The sequence below is a fragment of the Gekko japonicus genome, unplaced genomic scaffold (genome assembly GCF_001447785.1).
Source record: "Gekko japonicus isolate JY-2015 unplaced genomic scaffold, Gekko_japonicus_V1.1 scaffold4699, whole genome shotgun sequence".
In the NCBI taxonomy this organism is placed as follows: Eukaryota; Metazoa; Chordata; class Lepidosauria; order Squamata; family Gekkonidae; genus Gekko; species Gekko japonicus.
Genome location: NW_015162103.1, coordinates 8891 through 21470, shown reverse-complemented (window position 1 = coordinate 21470; position 12580 = coordinate 8891). Strand labels below are relative to the sequence as shown.

The following is a 12580-nucleotide window of genomic DNA, read 5'->3' as shown; positions in this document are numbered from 1 at the left end:
CCCCGACCTTGGAGAAAAGAGGCGAGCCATTGAAGGGCGACCCCCTGTATCCCCACGTCAGCAAGGCGGTGGGTCAGCAACTGGTGGTCGACCGTATCCAACACGGCCGACAGATCTAACAACACAAGTGCCGCCACACCGCCTCAATCCAGATGCCTCCGGAGGTCGTCAGTAAGGGCAACCAGCACCATCTCCGTCCATGGATCCAGGACAGAAGCATCATCCAGAAAGCCCTGAAGCTGTGTCACCACCGCCCTCTCAATCAATTTGCCCAAATAGGGCAAATTAGACACCGGCCGATAGTTGGCCAATTCGGCCGGGTCTAAAGTTGGTTTTTTCAGGAGAGGGCCGACCATCGCTTCCTTGAGTGCCTCAGGGAACCGTCCCTCCATGAGGGACTTGTTAATAATCTCCCGTACGGCACCTTGAAACCCCTCATGGCCCGCCTTAATGAGCCAGGAAGGGCACGGATCCAAGGAGCATGTGGTTGGACGCACAGTTACGAGCAATCTGTCAACTTCTTCCAGACTGAGCGGGTCAAAACATTCTAAACCCAATGAGGACGTGCAAGGGGCCTCAAGTTTGCTCACTGTTTCAACTGTGGTGGGGAGGTCGCGGCGGAGCACCAAGACTTTATCCGCAAAATAGCTCGCAAAAGCCTCGCAGCTAATGTCCAATTCCCTACTGTTTTGTCTGCCCTGTGGCAGAGTTGTCAAAGACTGAATTGTTCTAAACAATTGAGCTGGGCGTGAGCTAGTGGACACAATCGTGGCTGCATAGAATTCCTTCTTAGCAGCTTTGACCGCCATCTCATAGGATCTCATAAACGTCCTATAGGATGTTCTTGATGCTTCATCACGAGCACACCGCCACCGTCTCTCTAGCCATCTAAGTTCCCGCTTCATAAGCCGCAGCCCCTGGGTATACCAGGGGGCCAGCCTAGTGCGGGGGCGCAGAGGGCGCCGGGGAGCGATCTCATTGATAGCTGTGGAGAGCCGGTCATGCCAGTCCCCCACAAGCTCATCTAATGAGCCGCCAGGGGGCATCGGATCCCGCAGAGCCATCTGAAGCCATACGTGGTCCATTTTGCTCCGTGGGCGAGCTAAAATCTGCTCGCTGCCTAAACAGGGTCGGGGTGGGACGTTCAAACGGGCCTTCAGGGAGTAGTGGTCCAACCATGGTACTGCCGTAGCAGTAATCCGGTCCACTGTAATCCCCGCAGCGAAGATCAAGTCGAGCGTGTGCCCGGCCTGGTGCGTGGGGATCGATCCACATTGGGAGAGCCCCAGTGCCGCCATGGACGACACTAGGTCCGTAGCCCAGCTTTGACACGGCCTCCAGCAGGGACGGCAGGCCACTGGCCGGTGCGTTAGGCGGTCGGTACACTAGCCAGATAGCCAAGTTCTCCTTGGTCTCCAGCACCAGGCCAGCACACTCCATGCCCGTGATCTCCGGTGAGGGGAGGGCCCTGAAGGAGTAAGCCTACCGCACTAACAATGCCACTCCTCCCCCGGCCCCTTAGTCCGCGATTGCTGTACGACCGAGAACCCAGGGGGGGCAAGTTGGGAGAGAGCAACAGTCTCCCCATCCCGCACCCAGGTCTCAGTCATGCACGCCAGGTCCGCTTGTTGTTCCATGACGAAGTCCCGAAGGACTGTCATCTTGTTGTTAATGGACCTGGCATTACAGAGCACCAATGACGGAGAGGGGTTCATCTTCCGAGCCCCACTGCTGACCTCCCTTGGGTTGGGTGGTAGGCTGGAAGGGCACTGAGCCATTCTTTTTCTCGGGGCCCTTCCCTTGATGTTATGCCTAGACCCACCGCTAAACTTTCCCCTCCCCAAGAGCACCGGAATCTGCTGCGCCGGCATTGTTATATCTGCCGGTCTATGCCGTAGCCACAGGCTTCTGGTATTGGCTGCACTGGGCAGCTCCCCCAACCGGGCGTCAGGTTCAATCACGTTGAATCAAGTAGCTCCTTCTCTGTCACTCTCTGGTTCCCTTTAGTACAAAAACAACCCAATGGATCTCTAATGTACAATATATCCCTTAACTGCTTTGCTCTACTCTAACCCTACCAGGAAATCCCAACCTCAACCCCTCCTAAAAATTACCTTCTAGAGACAGTTACTACCGTCTAATATAACCCTAACCATTCACAGAATGGTACTAATCTATACTATATCGCCCATTACAATACCTCATTCAAAGAATGATTGTTAGCTATTACAGTAATACAATTTACTCACAATTCATTGCTAACAATTATAATACTAGACAATATAAAACAATTCATCCTTCAATAGTTCATCTCTAAAAAACAAAAACCTGGCAATAACAAACAATCACTTTCATTTAACAACAGACACTAGAGTCCAATAATCCACAACATTCTCACTCCTTACATTCACGCAGCACAGCAGGAGCTACTGTTGGATCAAATCCAATTTAAGCTTCCAGCAGAACCTCACTTCCCTCCCCGGACACAGTTCTCTATTACATTCACTCATGCGTCCAACACTCATCCCTAGCCATTAAAACTACCACGATCATTCCAGTCCTCCTGATTAAATCCACGTCTGGCAAGGAACACCGGGAACACCGGGGAGCCCAGGTAGGATCTCTTCTCCGCTTATTGGCTGGTCTTCCCCGAGACTTCCACCAGGGGCACCAGCTACCCAGCTAGCAGCCCTGGCTGATCTGCCGCAAGCCAGCCACCAGAGGGCGCCTCGTTGGTATTCTCTCAGGCCCCAGTGCTCCCCCCTTTTCCAGTCTCCTTGGACCCTCAGGAAACTGCTGGCTCCTTCCAGCCCCCCGGCTCGGAGGCCAAGGGTCGCAATCCGTCCGCTGCTTCTATTCCGCAACCGCCAGCAGCCCCTCTCAGCTCCTGTCTGATTCCTCACGCCATCCTCTGTGCCGGCGCCGACTCCGATGCCCCAACTACTCGATTCGTTGCCCGGGGATCCTGGTATGGGGGGGGGGCTACCACCTCTCCGGTCGCTCTGCGGCTGGCCCAGCACCGCTCACAGCCGTGTCGGTCCGCCGCCCAAACGCTCTGGTAAGTGGAGGGGGCTCCTTTGCTCGCAAATTGTGGCGCCGCCGCCGCTATCGTTGGGCACTCCGCCGGCCCCACCTTCCCTCCAGCTCTTCCAAGTCCGCACTGCCCCGTGTCTCGCGCCGCCGCCTCTCGCCTTGCCTCTGCTCGCCCTTCCGTCCGTAGCCGCACGCCAGGCCGGGGCTGCGGGCAATGGAAGTCCCACAGGCAGGCCAAATCCGCCGAGATTGAGTGGCGACGCCGGGCGACGCCGGGAACAAGCACCTTCGGTCTCTCCAGGTCCCCCACGTTGCACAGATGTTTTTTGGGGGGGTCAGCATCTCCCATTCGTGGTAATTTGTTCATATATTTAGTTGTAATCAGTCAACAGGCTCGGGAGCATAGGGGCAACACACCCTACGCCGCCATCTTGAAAGCGCCTGATGTAGCCTTCAAATCTTCCTCAAGTTCTTTATATTTGTTTTCAAAAATTTCGGGGCTCACAAACCCTTTAAGTTTATCTTCCATTTCCTTAAAAAAAAAATTTCATAGCTTCAGCCTCTTGCTCAGCCTGATCAATGATCAAGAGCATGAGGTCATACAAACACTTATTAAGGATAGCAATCCACTTATTTTGGAATTCTTCTTTATGCAAAAACATTGCCGGTCCCTTCTGCAGCCTTAATCCCCTAGGGATTAGATCAGAATCAATCCTGGAGATCTTTGGGACAAGGAGTCGCCTGAAGGAGAATGACTCCCGAATTATTATCACTACCCCCTGACCCTTTGTCCGAGACAGATGAAGGCGACCGTCTCGTCCTCCTTTACCCATGTTTTGGTCACATGTGCCAAGTCTATTTCTTGTGTTACAAAATAATTCTGCAACATTAACGGGCTACTGGTGGGTGTCTGCCCTTGCTGCTGGAGGTGGCCTGCTGCCCTTAATGGGTGCCTGCTGGCCTACCTGGTCTGGCTGTTTTGCACAAGCACACTCTCCCGGGGTCTCACTCCCTTCCCCTGGCTGTTCCTGGGTGCTGGTGTTGCTCGGCATTGGCCTTTTTGTGTACCTTTCCTCTCGTGGTTCCTTTTTCCCCTTTTGTGCTCAGGCACACGCTCGGGGTTTGCTCCCCCTCCCTCGGGGCTCCTCATGTCTCCGTGCCGCTCTTAATTCCCTTCTCTTCCCTCGCCCGCGGGGGTGGCTGGAATTCCTTCTGTTTGGTGCTTTTCCAGGGTTACTCCCCTCTGCCTGCCCTTCAGGGTCTCAGGGCGCCGCGTCTTTCAGCGGCCTTCAATTCCCTTCCCTTCCCTCGGGTGCTCAGGTTTCTGCCCCTTCATCTGGACCACTTTGCAGCGGCACCTGCCCCTCCCACACTCATCATCTACGGTGGACCGGACATGGCGGAAGGCGGACATGGCGGAAGGCGGAGCCAAGAGACGCGAGGATCGTGGAAGGCGCAGGCGCGGCGGAGCCTAAGCGGACGGAGACGGAGCCGCGCCAGAGTGTACCACGCGCCAGAGGGGCCTGCTGATCCCCCACCGGAAGATCGTGAGGAGAAGCTAAAATTATAATGTGCTTTATCTTTGCAATACCACAAGTAGGCGTGCCATCCCATTTTAAAATCATGACCTTCTAACTTCAAATTTCTAATATTATTAAAGCAGATTCAATCCTTAATCCAGCTCAAAGCTGTTGCCTGGTAATATAATTTCCAGTCCGGTAATCCGAACCCTCCTTTTTCCTTACTGTGCTGTAGGGTTTTTAGTTTAATTCTCACTTTCTTTGGGTACCAAATAATTTTTTATCTAGCTCTACAAAAAATTGTGCGTTTCTTAAAACCAGGATATTTTGGACTAAGAATAAATATTTGGGTAGTACGTTCATTTTAATTGCAGCTATTCTACCCATCAATGATATTTGCAAACTTTTCCAGCGTTATAGATCCTTTCTAATTTCTTCCAATAATGAGTGTAGTATTTTTATTTGAAATTATTATTCCTAAATATTTAATTTTTTTAACTATTTCCATTTCTGTTAAATATTGTATTTCCTTTATCATATTAGCTGTACAGTTTTTAGTTATTATTTTTGTTTCCCCCCTATTTTTAAGCCAGCTATCTCTCCAAATTCTTTAACTCTATCCAATAAGTGCACAGCTGTCTTTACGGGATCTTCCAGTATAAACACAATATCGTCTGCATATGGTAATAATTTAAATTCTTCTCCCTGCACTTTAAGTCCTTGTATTTGCAGTTCTCTTCTTACTATATCATTCAGTGTTTCTAAGGCAAAAACAAATAACAATGGCGAAAGTGGGCACCCTTGTCTCGTTCCTTTCTGAATCTCAATATCTGAGGTTACATCCCCGTTTATGATTACCCTAGCAAACTGTTTTCCGTATATAGCCTTTATCATCATTGTTTCAAAATGCACACCACAATCCCAGACCTTTAATTTCTGGAGAATAAATTCCCATGATATATTTTCAAAGGCCTTTTCAGCATCCATGAACATTAATGCCATGGTTTTCTCTGTGTGTGTCTCATAGTATTCTATTAGTTAAACAGGTATAAAGCCAACAGTCATGATAGTCTGACCCACAATCAAACAGTCATAAGACTTATAAAGAATGCTGTTTATGTATTGCAATCTAAAGCACTACAACATGATACACAACTCAATAGTATTCTATTACATTCAGAATTGTTCGTGTATTGTTTTTAATCTATTTGTATGTATGATTTGCGATAGTACTGTTTTCAGCCTTGTCGCCAGTATGTTGGCATAGATTTTATAATCTGCATTTAAGAGTGATATCGGCCTATAATTTTAAATATCTTTACTGTCTGTACCCAGCTTATGAATTAACATAATTACTGCTTGGCACCAGGAATCTGGTATTTCCCCCGTTAGTCTAATATTTTGGAGTAGGTCTTTAAAAGGTAGGCTAATTTGATCTTCAAAAATTTGATATACCTCTACAGGTATCCCATCTGTTCCCGGAGTTTTTTTCTTTTTTTGTTTTTGATAGCTTCAACTATTTCACACATCGTAATTTTCTCATTTAATATACTTCTAAATTTTTCTTCAAATTTATATCTTTCTTTTTCTTGAATAAATTCCTTCATATGATTAATATTTTGTGTCCCCTGTCTATAAAGTTCCTTATTGAAATTTTCTATAATTAGCTTCATTTCCTGCATGCCATATTGTGTTTCTCCCTTTTCATCGTTTAATGCTAAAAAATTACGTTTCTCTCTTTCTTTTCTTAATCTATACGCCAGCCATCTTGATGGCTTATTTGCATTGTAAAAAATAAAGAAGTTTCGTATATTCTATTATTTTTGCAATTTCTTGTTTTAATATTAGGTTCATTTCGTGGTGTAGTAATCTTAATTTATCTCTTCCATCTTTCTTTTCTTTTCTTTTAAGGTTATTCTCCTCCTTTTTAATTGATGTGCATAACTTTTCATATGTTTCTTTCTTTTTCTTTTTCCTCCAGGCATCCTGGTTAATAAACCAGCCCCTTATATAAGTAAAATGTTTTGCATTTCTAGCTGTATAACCTCCTCCCCCACAAATCAACTCTTTTAAAATCATGCCTCTTCTAAAGGTTGGTGTTTGCTGTGACACAAAACCTCATGCATTTCAGAGATTTAGAATTAAATCATAGGGTCATGAAGTGCAAAGAACCCCACACAGATTTGACATTCTTTGCGGATGTATTGTGTTTCTTCATAGTTGATGCAGTTCTTATGAGCTGGTGAAGGACCCCCCCCCCATATCAACAAATTGGGGAATGCAATCTTGACCTTAGTAGGTCAAGTAGGAGAAAGGTAGCAAAAAAAAAAAAAGGTTTTCGTTAAGCAGGGTGAAGAAATGCAATTTTTCCTGGGATTTACGTTTTTACCAACTTCTTTTGTTTTCCTTGCCCAGTGTGGGGCTGTGCCAAAGGTATGCTTGTAAACATTTTCTTTTTAATAAGTTCTTTAAACTGTTGATGCTGGTAGTGATTCTCTGTACCACATAGACCTCTATCATTTTGGACATGCTATTTTTAAAAGGGACTCTGGGGGGTGTTGGCAAGTGGCTATTTCTCCAGGTGTGTCCAAGGCATTCAACTGTCCCTGCAGTAGCCTGGTGTTGGACAGCAGGAGAGAGGCAAGGCCTTAGAACTGGGAAGTGGAGCTGGGAGCCCTGATCCTCTCAGCAGGATGCCCTATATTGATCAAGTGGTAGCAGCGAGTTACCCTAGAGAGAAGGAAAAGCCCCTCCAGGGAGTTGGGAACCCCTAGGAAGGCAGGGTGGAAATGGGGCCTGTAGGCCAGAGCAGGCACGTTCTATCACAAGCGGTCAATTTTTTTAAAAATTGCCAGCAATTTGACAACTGGTTCCTAGCACTCAACTATAGAGATTCATGGATGACCTTTTTTCCTTATGGGAATGGTTACTACCAGGCTGTGTCTTTAGAGTTGTGAACTGAGTTGGGGAATTCCTGGAGATTTTGTGGTGGTGTCTGGGTCGGGGAGGAACTGTTGTCTGGAGATCAGTTGTAATCCCAGTAGATCTCCCAGCTCCACCTGGAGCTTAGTACAAAAACTGAGGATCACAGTGTTAGGAAGATTTGGAAAATATATGACACTGTGTATAATAGATTGTTGCTTTAAAAGGTAAAAGTAAAGGTTCCCTTGCTCAAAAGCCAGTCGAGTCCGACTCTAGGATTGCGGTGCTCATCTTCGTTTCAAAGCCAAAGAGCCAGCGCTGTCCGAAGACATTTCCGTGGTCATGTGGCCGGCATGACTAAACACCAAGGCGCATGGAACGCTGTGATCTTCCCACTGAAGTGGTACCTATTTATCTACTTGCAATTTCTTGCTTTCGAACTGCTAGGTTGGCAGGAGCTGGAACTAGAGACGGGAGCTCACTCCGTCTTGTGGCACCCGGGTCTCAAACTGCTGAACTACTGACCTTCCACAGCCTGCAGTTCAGCGTCTTAACCACTTGAGCCACCGCAGCTCCTTAGATTGTTGCTTAAGGTAGAACTATTTTGTGCTTTTTTATTTTTCTTAACTTTTCTATTCTATTATATAAATATTGGTGTCAAGTATTACCAAACATAGGTTCACCAAAATAATACATCAAAGCGCAGGTTTACACTGTGTTCAAACATTCAAACAGCACCTTGTTAGTTTCACAATCAACTAGTCCCATGGGACTCTAGAAATGTACCCATATCGAATACACTCTGTTTCAAGGACAGTGATATATATACAAGACATAAGGTGCAATAAATTCTCTTTGTGAGTATAAAGCTCTTAAAATAGAAGTTTTCTAGGGTCCCATCAGAACTGAAATACAAAAATATTAATACATCAGTAGAGTTCCATTCATTTTTCCATATCCACCTAGAGGTTGGCAGTCTGGTTCTAACAGATAGTCTAACAGGGGGGGGGAAACATCGTCATTGTTTGAATGGTCTGAAGAACAAAAAGGATGCACAACAAACACTATAAATCAAATGAAAAAGGGAGCCGTGAGTCTGCAGGGTTTGTAAAATGGTAGGCTAAAGTGGAGAGGGAACTTGTCATGCGAGTTGCCTAAAGAAATATTTAAATGGATAATTGATGATGTACTTAACGTGTTTGTGAACTTGTGTATGTTTAGTGTCGCTTGTTGGGAAACCAGAGATAAGAACCGACCATTATTTCTCTGAAAACTGTAAAATGTCCGAATAAAGCAGAAAGCTGGTTCCCAGGCTTGACATATTTTGCCTCACGTGAAATCATTCCAAATAACGTTGAATATATTAAAAAATGTTACCTTTCTGACATAATGATAACGTTTTAGTACTTTGCAGTTTATGTCCTTGTTGCTGACTATTAGACTACTACCAACCAATATATTCATTATCGGCTATTATCCCCAGTTGAATCTGTTTATCTATTTAATGTGTTATTTTGATTTTTTTTTTTACCCTGCTGATGCGAATTTGTTTTCTCTTTAAATGGTTTGTAATTGCATAATAAACTAATTTTTCTTTTTAAAAAAAAATGTCCGAATAAAGTGTTTTTTTTTAATTGCTGAGAAAACCTCATGGTGCAGTCTTCTTTGTGAAAGACAAGCTATCACAGGGTTGCCAAGTGCAAATTGGAAAATGCTTGAAGATTTTGGGGGTGGAGCCTGAGGGAGGGTGGGGTTTGGGGAGGGACTTCAGGGGGGGTATAATGCCACAGAGTCCACCTTCCAAAGCTATTGTTTTCTCCAGGGGAACGGATCGTTGTTGCCTGGAGATCAGTTGTTATAGCGGGAAATCTCCAGCCACCCCCTGGAAGCTGTGTTGTATAAAAAAAACCTTCAGGAGAACAAAGGTTCTAGCTCTGGCATGAGCAGCAGCTATACACGGCTGGCTTCACTGCCGCGTTCACTGCTTCTTCAGATAGCTGGTACTCTTTAGCTGTGAAACTGAAAATATACTTCTATGTCACATCCACTATATTAGATTTACTACATCCCCAGTTCAGTGAAACTCACTGAAATAAAGTTTCAACCATTCTCCTTCAACTAGTTTTCCATTCGCTCCACTGACATGTTCTCTTTCTGCCGATTAGGCTTCTACAACAGTTGTGGTGGTAAACACTCAGCATTCACCATTAAGTGTGTACTGACAACCAGTGTTCCCTCTAAGCTGAGTTAGTGTGAGCGAGCTCACAGTTTTTTAGCCTCCGGCTCACACGTTTTTGCCTTGGCTCAGGAAGGATGGTTCGAGAGCAAGCTAATGTATGCAGTAGCCAAATCGCCTGCTCACAACTTTAATGCCAGGAGCTCATAAAGTAGGATTTTTGCTCACAAGACTCCACAGCTTAGAGGGAGCATTGCTGACAACCTGGAGTCACAATATTCTGACACAACTTACATTCCGTACATAATATCCCATTTTATATTTTTACATTTCTAAGAATAAAATGTCTAATGAAACCGGTGGGTAAACCAAAGGAAGGAAAGCTATGTAACAGACAGCTGGCACACCTTGCACATCGCTGGAAAATAACATCTGGGGTGTGTTGGTGCTTCACCCTCTAAGATTAGTGCCAAAGTTCATGGCCTATGGACAGGAAGAGAATGAGGGTTTGCAACGAGTGGGGGATCCAATGGCAAGGAATGAAACCCCTGAGCTGACTGAAGACGTTCTCTTGGCCATTTTGTCTTCGCAAGGCAGCCGTGACCACATGGTGCCAATGTGATGGAGATGGCACAGCGGGATACAAGTTAGGTTGCTGCTTGTAGAAACAAAGTTCACACACATCCTTCCATCTAAGTAAGCTAATGTGACTCCTTTATTGTAATAGAGTAGAGAGAGCATTCTAAACTAACCACCTAAACTAGGATGGATGTTCTTCTTATGTTCTTATGTCAGAGGACGTGGTCACGGCGACAGTAATAAGCAGCTTTCAAAGGGGATGAGATAGATTTATGGAGGATAAGTCTATCAATGGCTACTAGCCCTGGTGACTGAGGAGGAACCTCCCCATTCAGAGGCACTAAGCTTCTGAATCCCAGAGCCAGGAGACAAAATCAGGGGAAGGCCTCGGCCTCTCTGCCCTGTTCTTGGCTCTCCAGAGGAACTGGTTGGCCACTGACTGAGAAAGGATGCTGGACTACATAAACCTTCACTGGTCTGATCCAGCAGGGCTCTTCTGATGTTCTTATCGAGGAAGGCCTCGGCCTCTCTGCCCTGTTGTGGGCCCTCCAGAGGAACTGGCTGGCCCCTGTGTGAGGCAGGAGGCTGGACTGGATGGATCCTCACTGGTCTGATCCAGGCAGAGCTCTTCTGATGTTCTTAAGAAGGCCTCGGCCTCTCTGCCCTGTTGTTGGCCCTCCAGAGGAACTGGTTGGACTCTATGTGAGGCCGGATGCTGGGCTAGATGGACCTTCACTGGTCTGATCCAGCAGGGCTCTTCTGATGTTCTTATCGAGGAACGCCTCGGCCTCTCTGCCCTGTTGTTCGCCTCCCTGAGCCCCGGGGCGCTGGCCTTGGACTCGTAGGGGCAAATTCCACCTCTCGCGTGCGATGTAGGGGCGTGACATCACACGCGAGAGGTCATTCTGGGGCCCCCAGGTCTCCTTGGGGGCTCTTTAAAAAGTTATGGCCGCCGGCGCTGTTGACGGCAGCTGCAATGGCCGCGGCGGCGGGGATGGGGCGAAACGTTCCCCCGCTTCTTTGAGTTCCGGGGTGGTGGGCTTGGACTCCTAGGGGCAAATTCCACCTCTCGCCAGTAGCTCACAAAGTAGACGTTTTGCTTACAAGGCTCCACTGCTTAGAGGGAGCATTGCTTGGAATGTTTTTTGGTAACTTGGCCATTGTGCGAGGCAAGGGGCCGGACTCGACTGGACTTTGGCCTGATCCAGCGGGGCCCTTCTGACGTTCTTAGCAAGGGGAACTACGAACCCCAGAACGCATTGCATGAAAGCTTAAACTCCACCCACGCGGGGGGCGGCGGCACAACGTAAGGCTAGTGACCCTCCGCCAGCAACTTCCAGTGCCCAGCGGCTCTTCCCTCGCTCTTCGCCTGGGTGGTTCTCCCCGGAGAGGGTGGCAGTTGCAATGGCCGCGGTGGTGGCGGTGGCAGGCGAAACGTTCTCTTGCCTCCCTGAGCCCTGAGGTGCTGGCCTTGGACTCGTAGGGGCAAATTCCACCTCTGGCATGTGCCGCTCGGACATCAGACGCTGAGAGGTCATTCTGGCCCCCCCAGGTCTCCTTGGGGGCTCTTTAAAAAGTTATGGCCCCCGGCGCTGTCGGCAGCTGCAATGGCAGTGGGGGGGAATCAAAATTTGGCTACTGCATAGATTCCTGGGCTAACACAATAAAATGTGTGAGCTGGAGACTAAAAACCTGTGAGCTAGCTCACATTAACTCAGCTTAGAGGGAACACTGTCTCCGAGGTAGGTGTGCTGAAAGAGCTCTCTTGAGAACTGCCCTTGAGAGAACAGCTGTGAAAGAACTTGTGACTGACCCAAGGTCACACCAGCAGCTGCAAGGAGAGGAATGGGGAATCAAACCCAGTTCTCCCAGATTAGAGTCCCTGCACTTAACCACTACCCCAAACTGGCTCTCAACCCCACCCGATAATAATATATTTTAAAAAAACAAAAAAGCCACCCTAAGAATTCTTGCTAAAGTCCGTGCGCCAGATAACTACGCAGAAGTCCACGCATGCGCAGATCGTTCCCCGCCACAAATGTGTCCGTTCTGGAGTCGTTTCGGCATGTACGCATGCTCCCGAAGCGGCAGGGGAGGCCGCCCCGTCCCTTTAAAAATGCGCATGCGCTTGTTTCCTCCCCTCATTTATTGACGGTGGCCGCGCAAGGTCGTTCCCCGTAGTTCTCGTGATGGCTGGCCGTGGGAAGCTGATCGCCGTGGTGGGCGACGAGGACACCGTGACCGGGTTCCTGCTGGGCGGGATCGGGGAGCTGGACAAGCACCGGCGGCCGAACTTCCTGGTCGTGGAGAAGGACACGGGCCTGACGGAGATCGAGGAGGCGTTTAGGTG

General features: G+C 47.7%; 1 protein-coding gene across 1 annotated transcript in view; it reads left to right on the top strand.

The window, feature by feature from the left end:
- Window positions 1–12385: 12385 nt before the first annotated feature.
- ATP6V1F (ATPase, H+ transporting, lysosomal 14kDa, V1 subunit F) overlaps window positions 12386–12580 on the top strand; it is a 6727-nt gene continuing 6532 nt past the window's right edge. Inside the window, exon 1 of the mRNA XM_015405654.1 lies at window positions 12386–12577. Coding sequence (XP_015261140.1) covers window positions 12420–12577 — 158 coding nt within the window. The 5' untranslated portion in view covers window positions 12386–12419. The remainder of the gene's footprint in view (window positions 12578–12580) is intronic.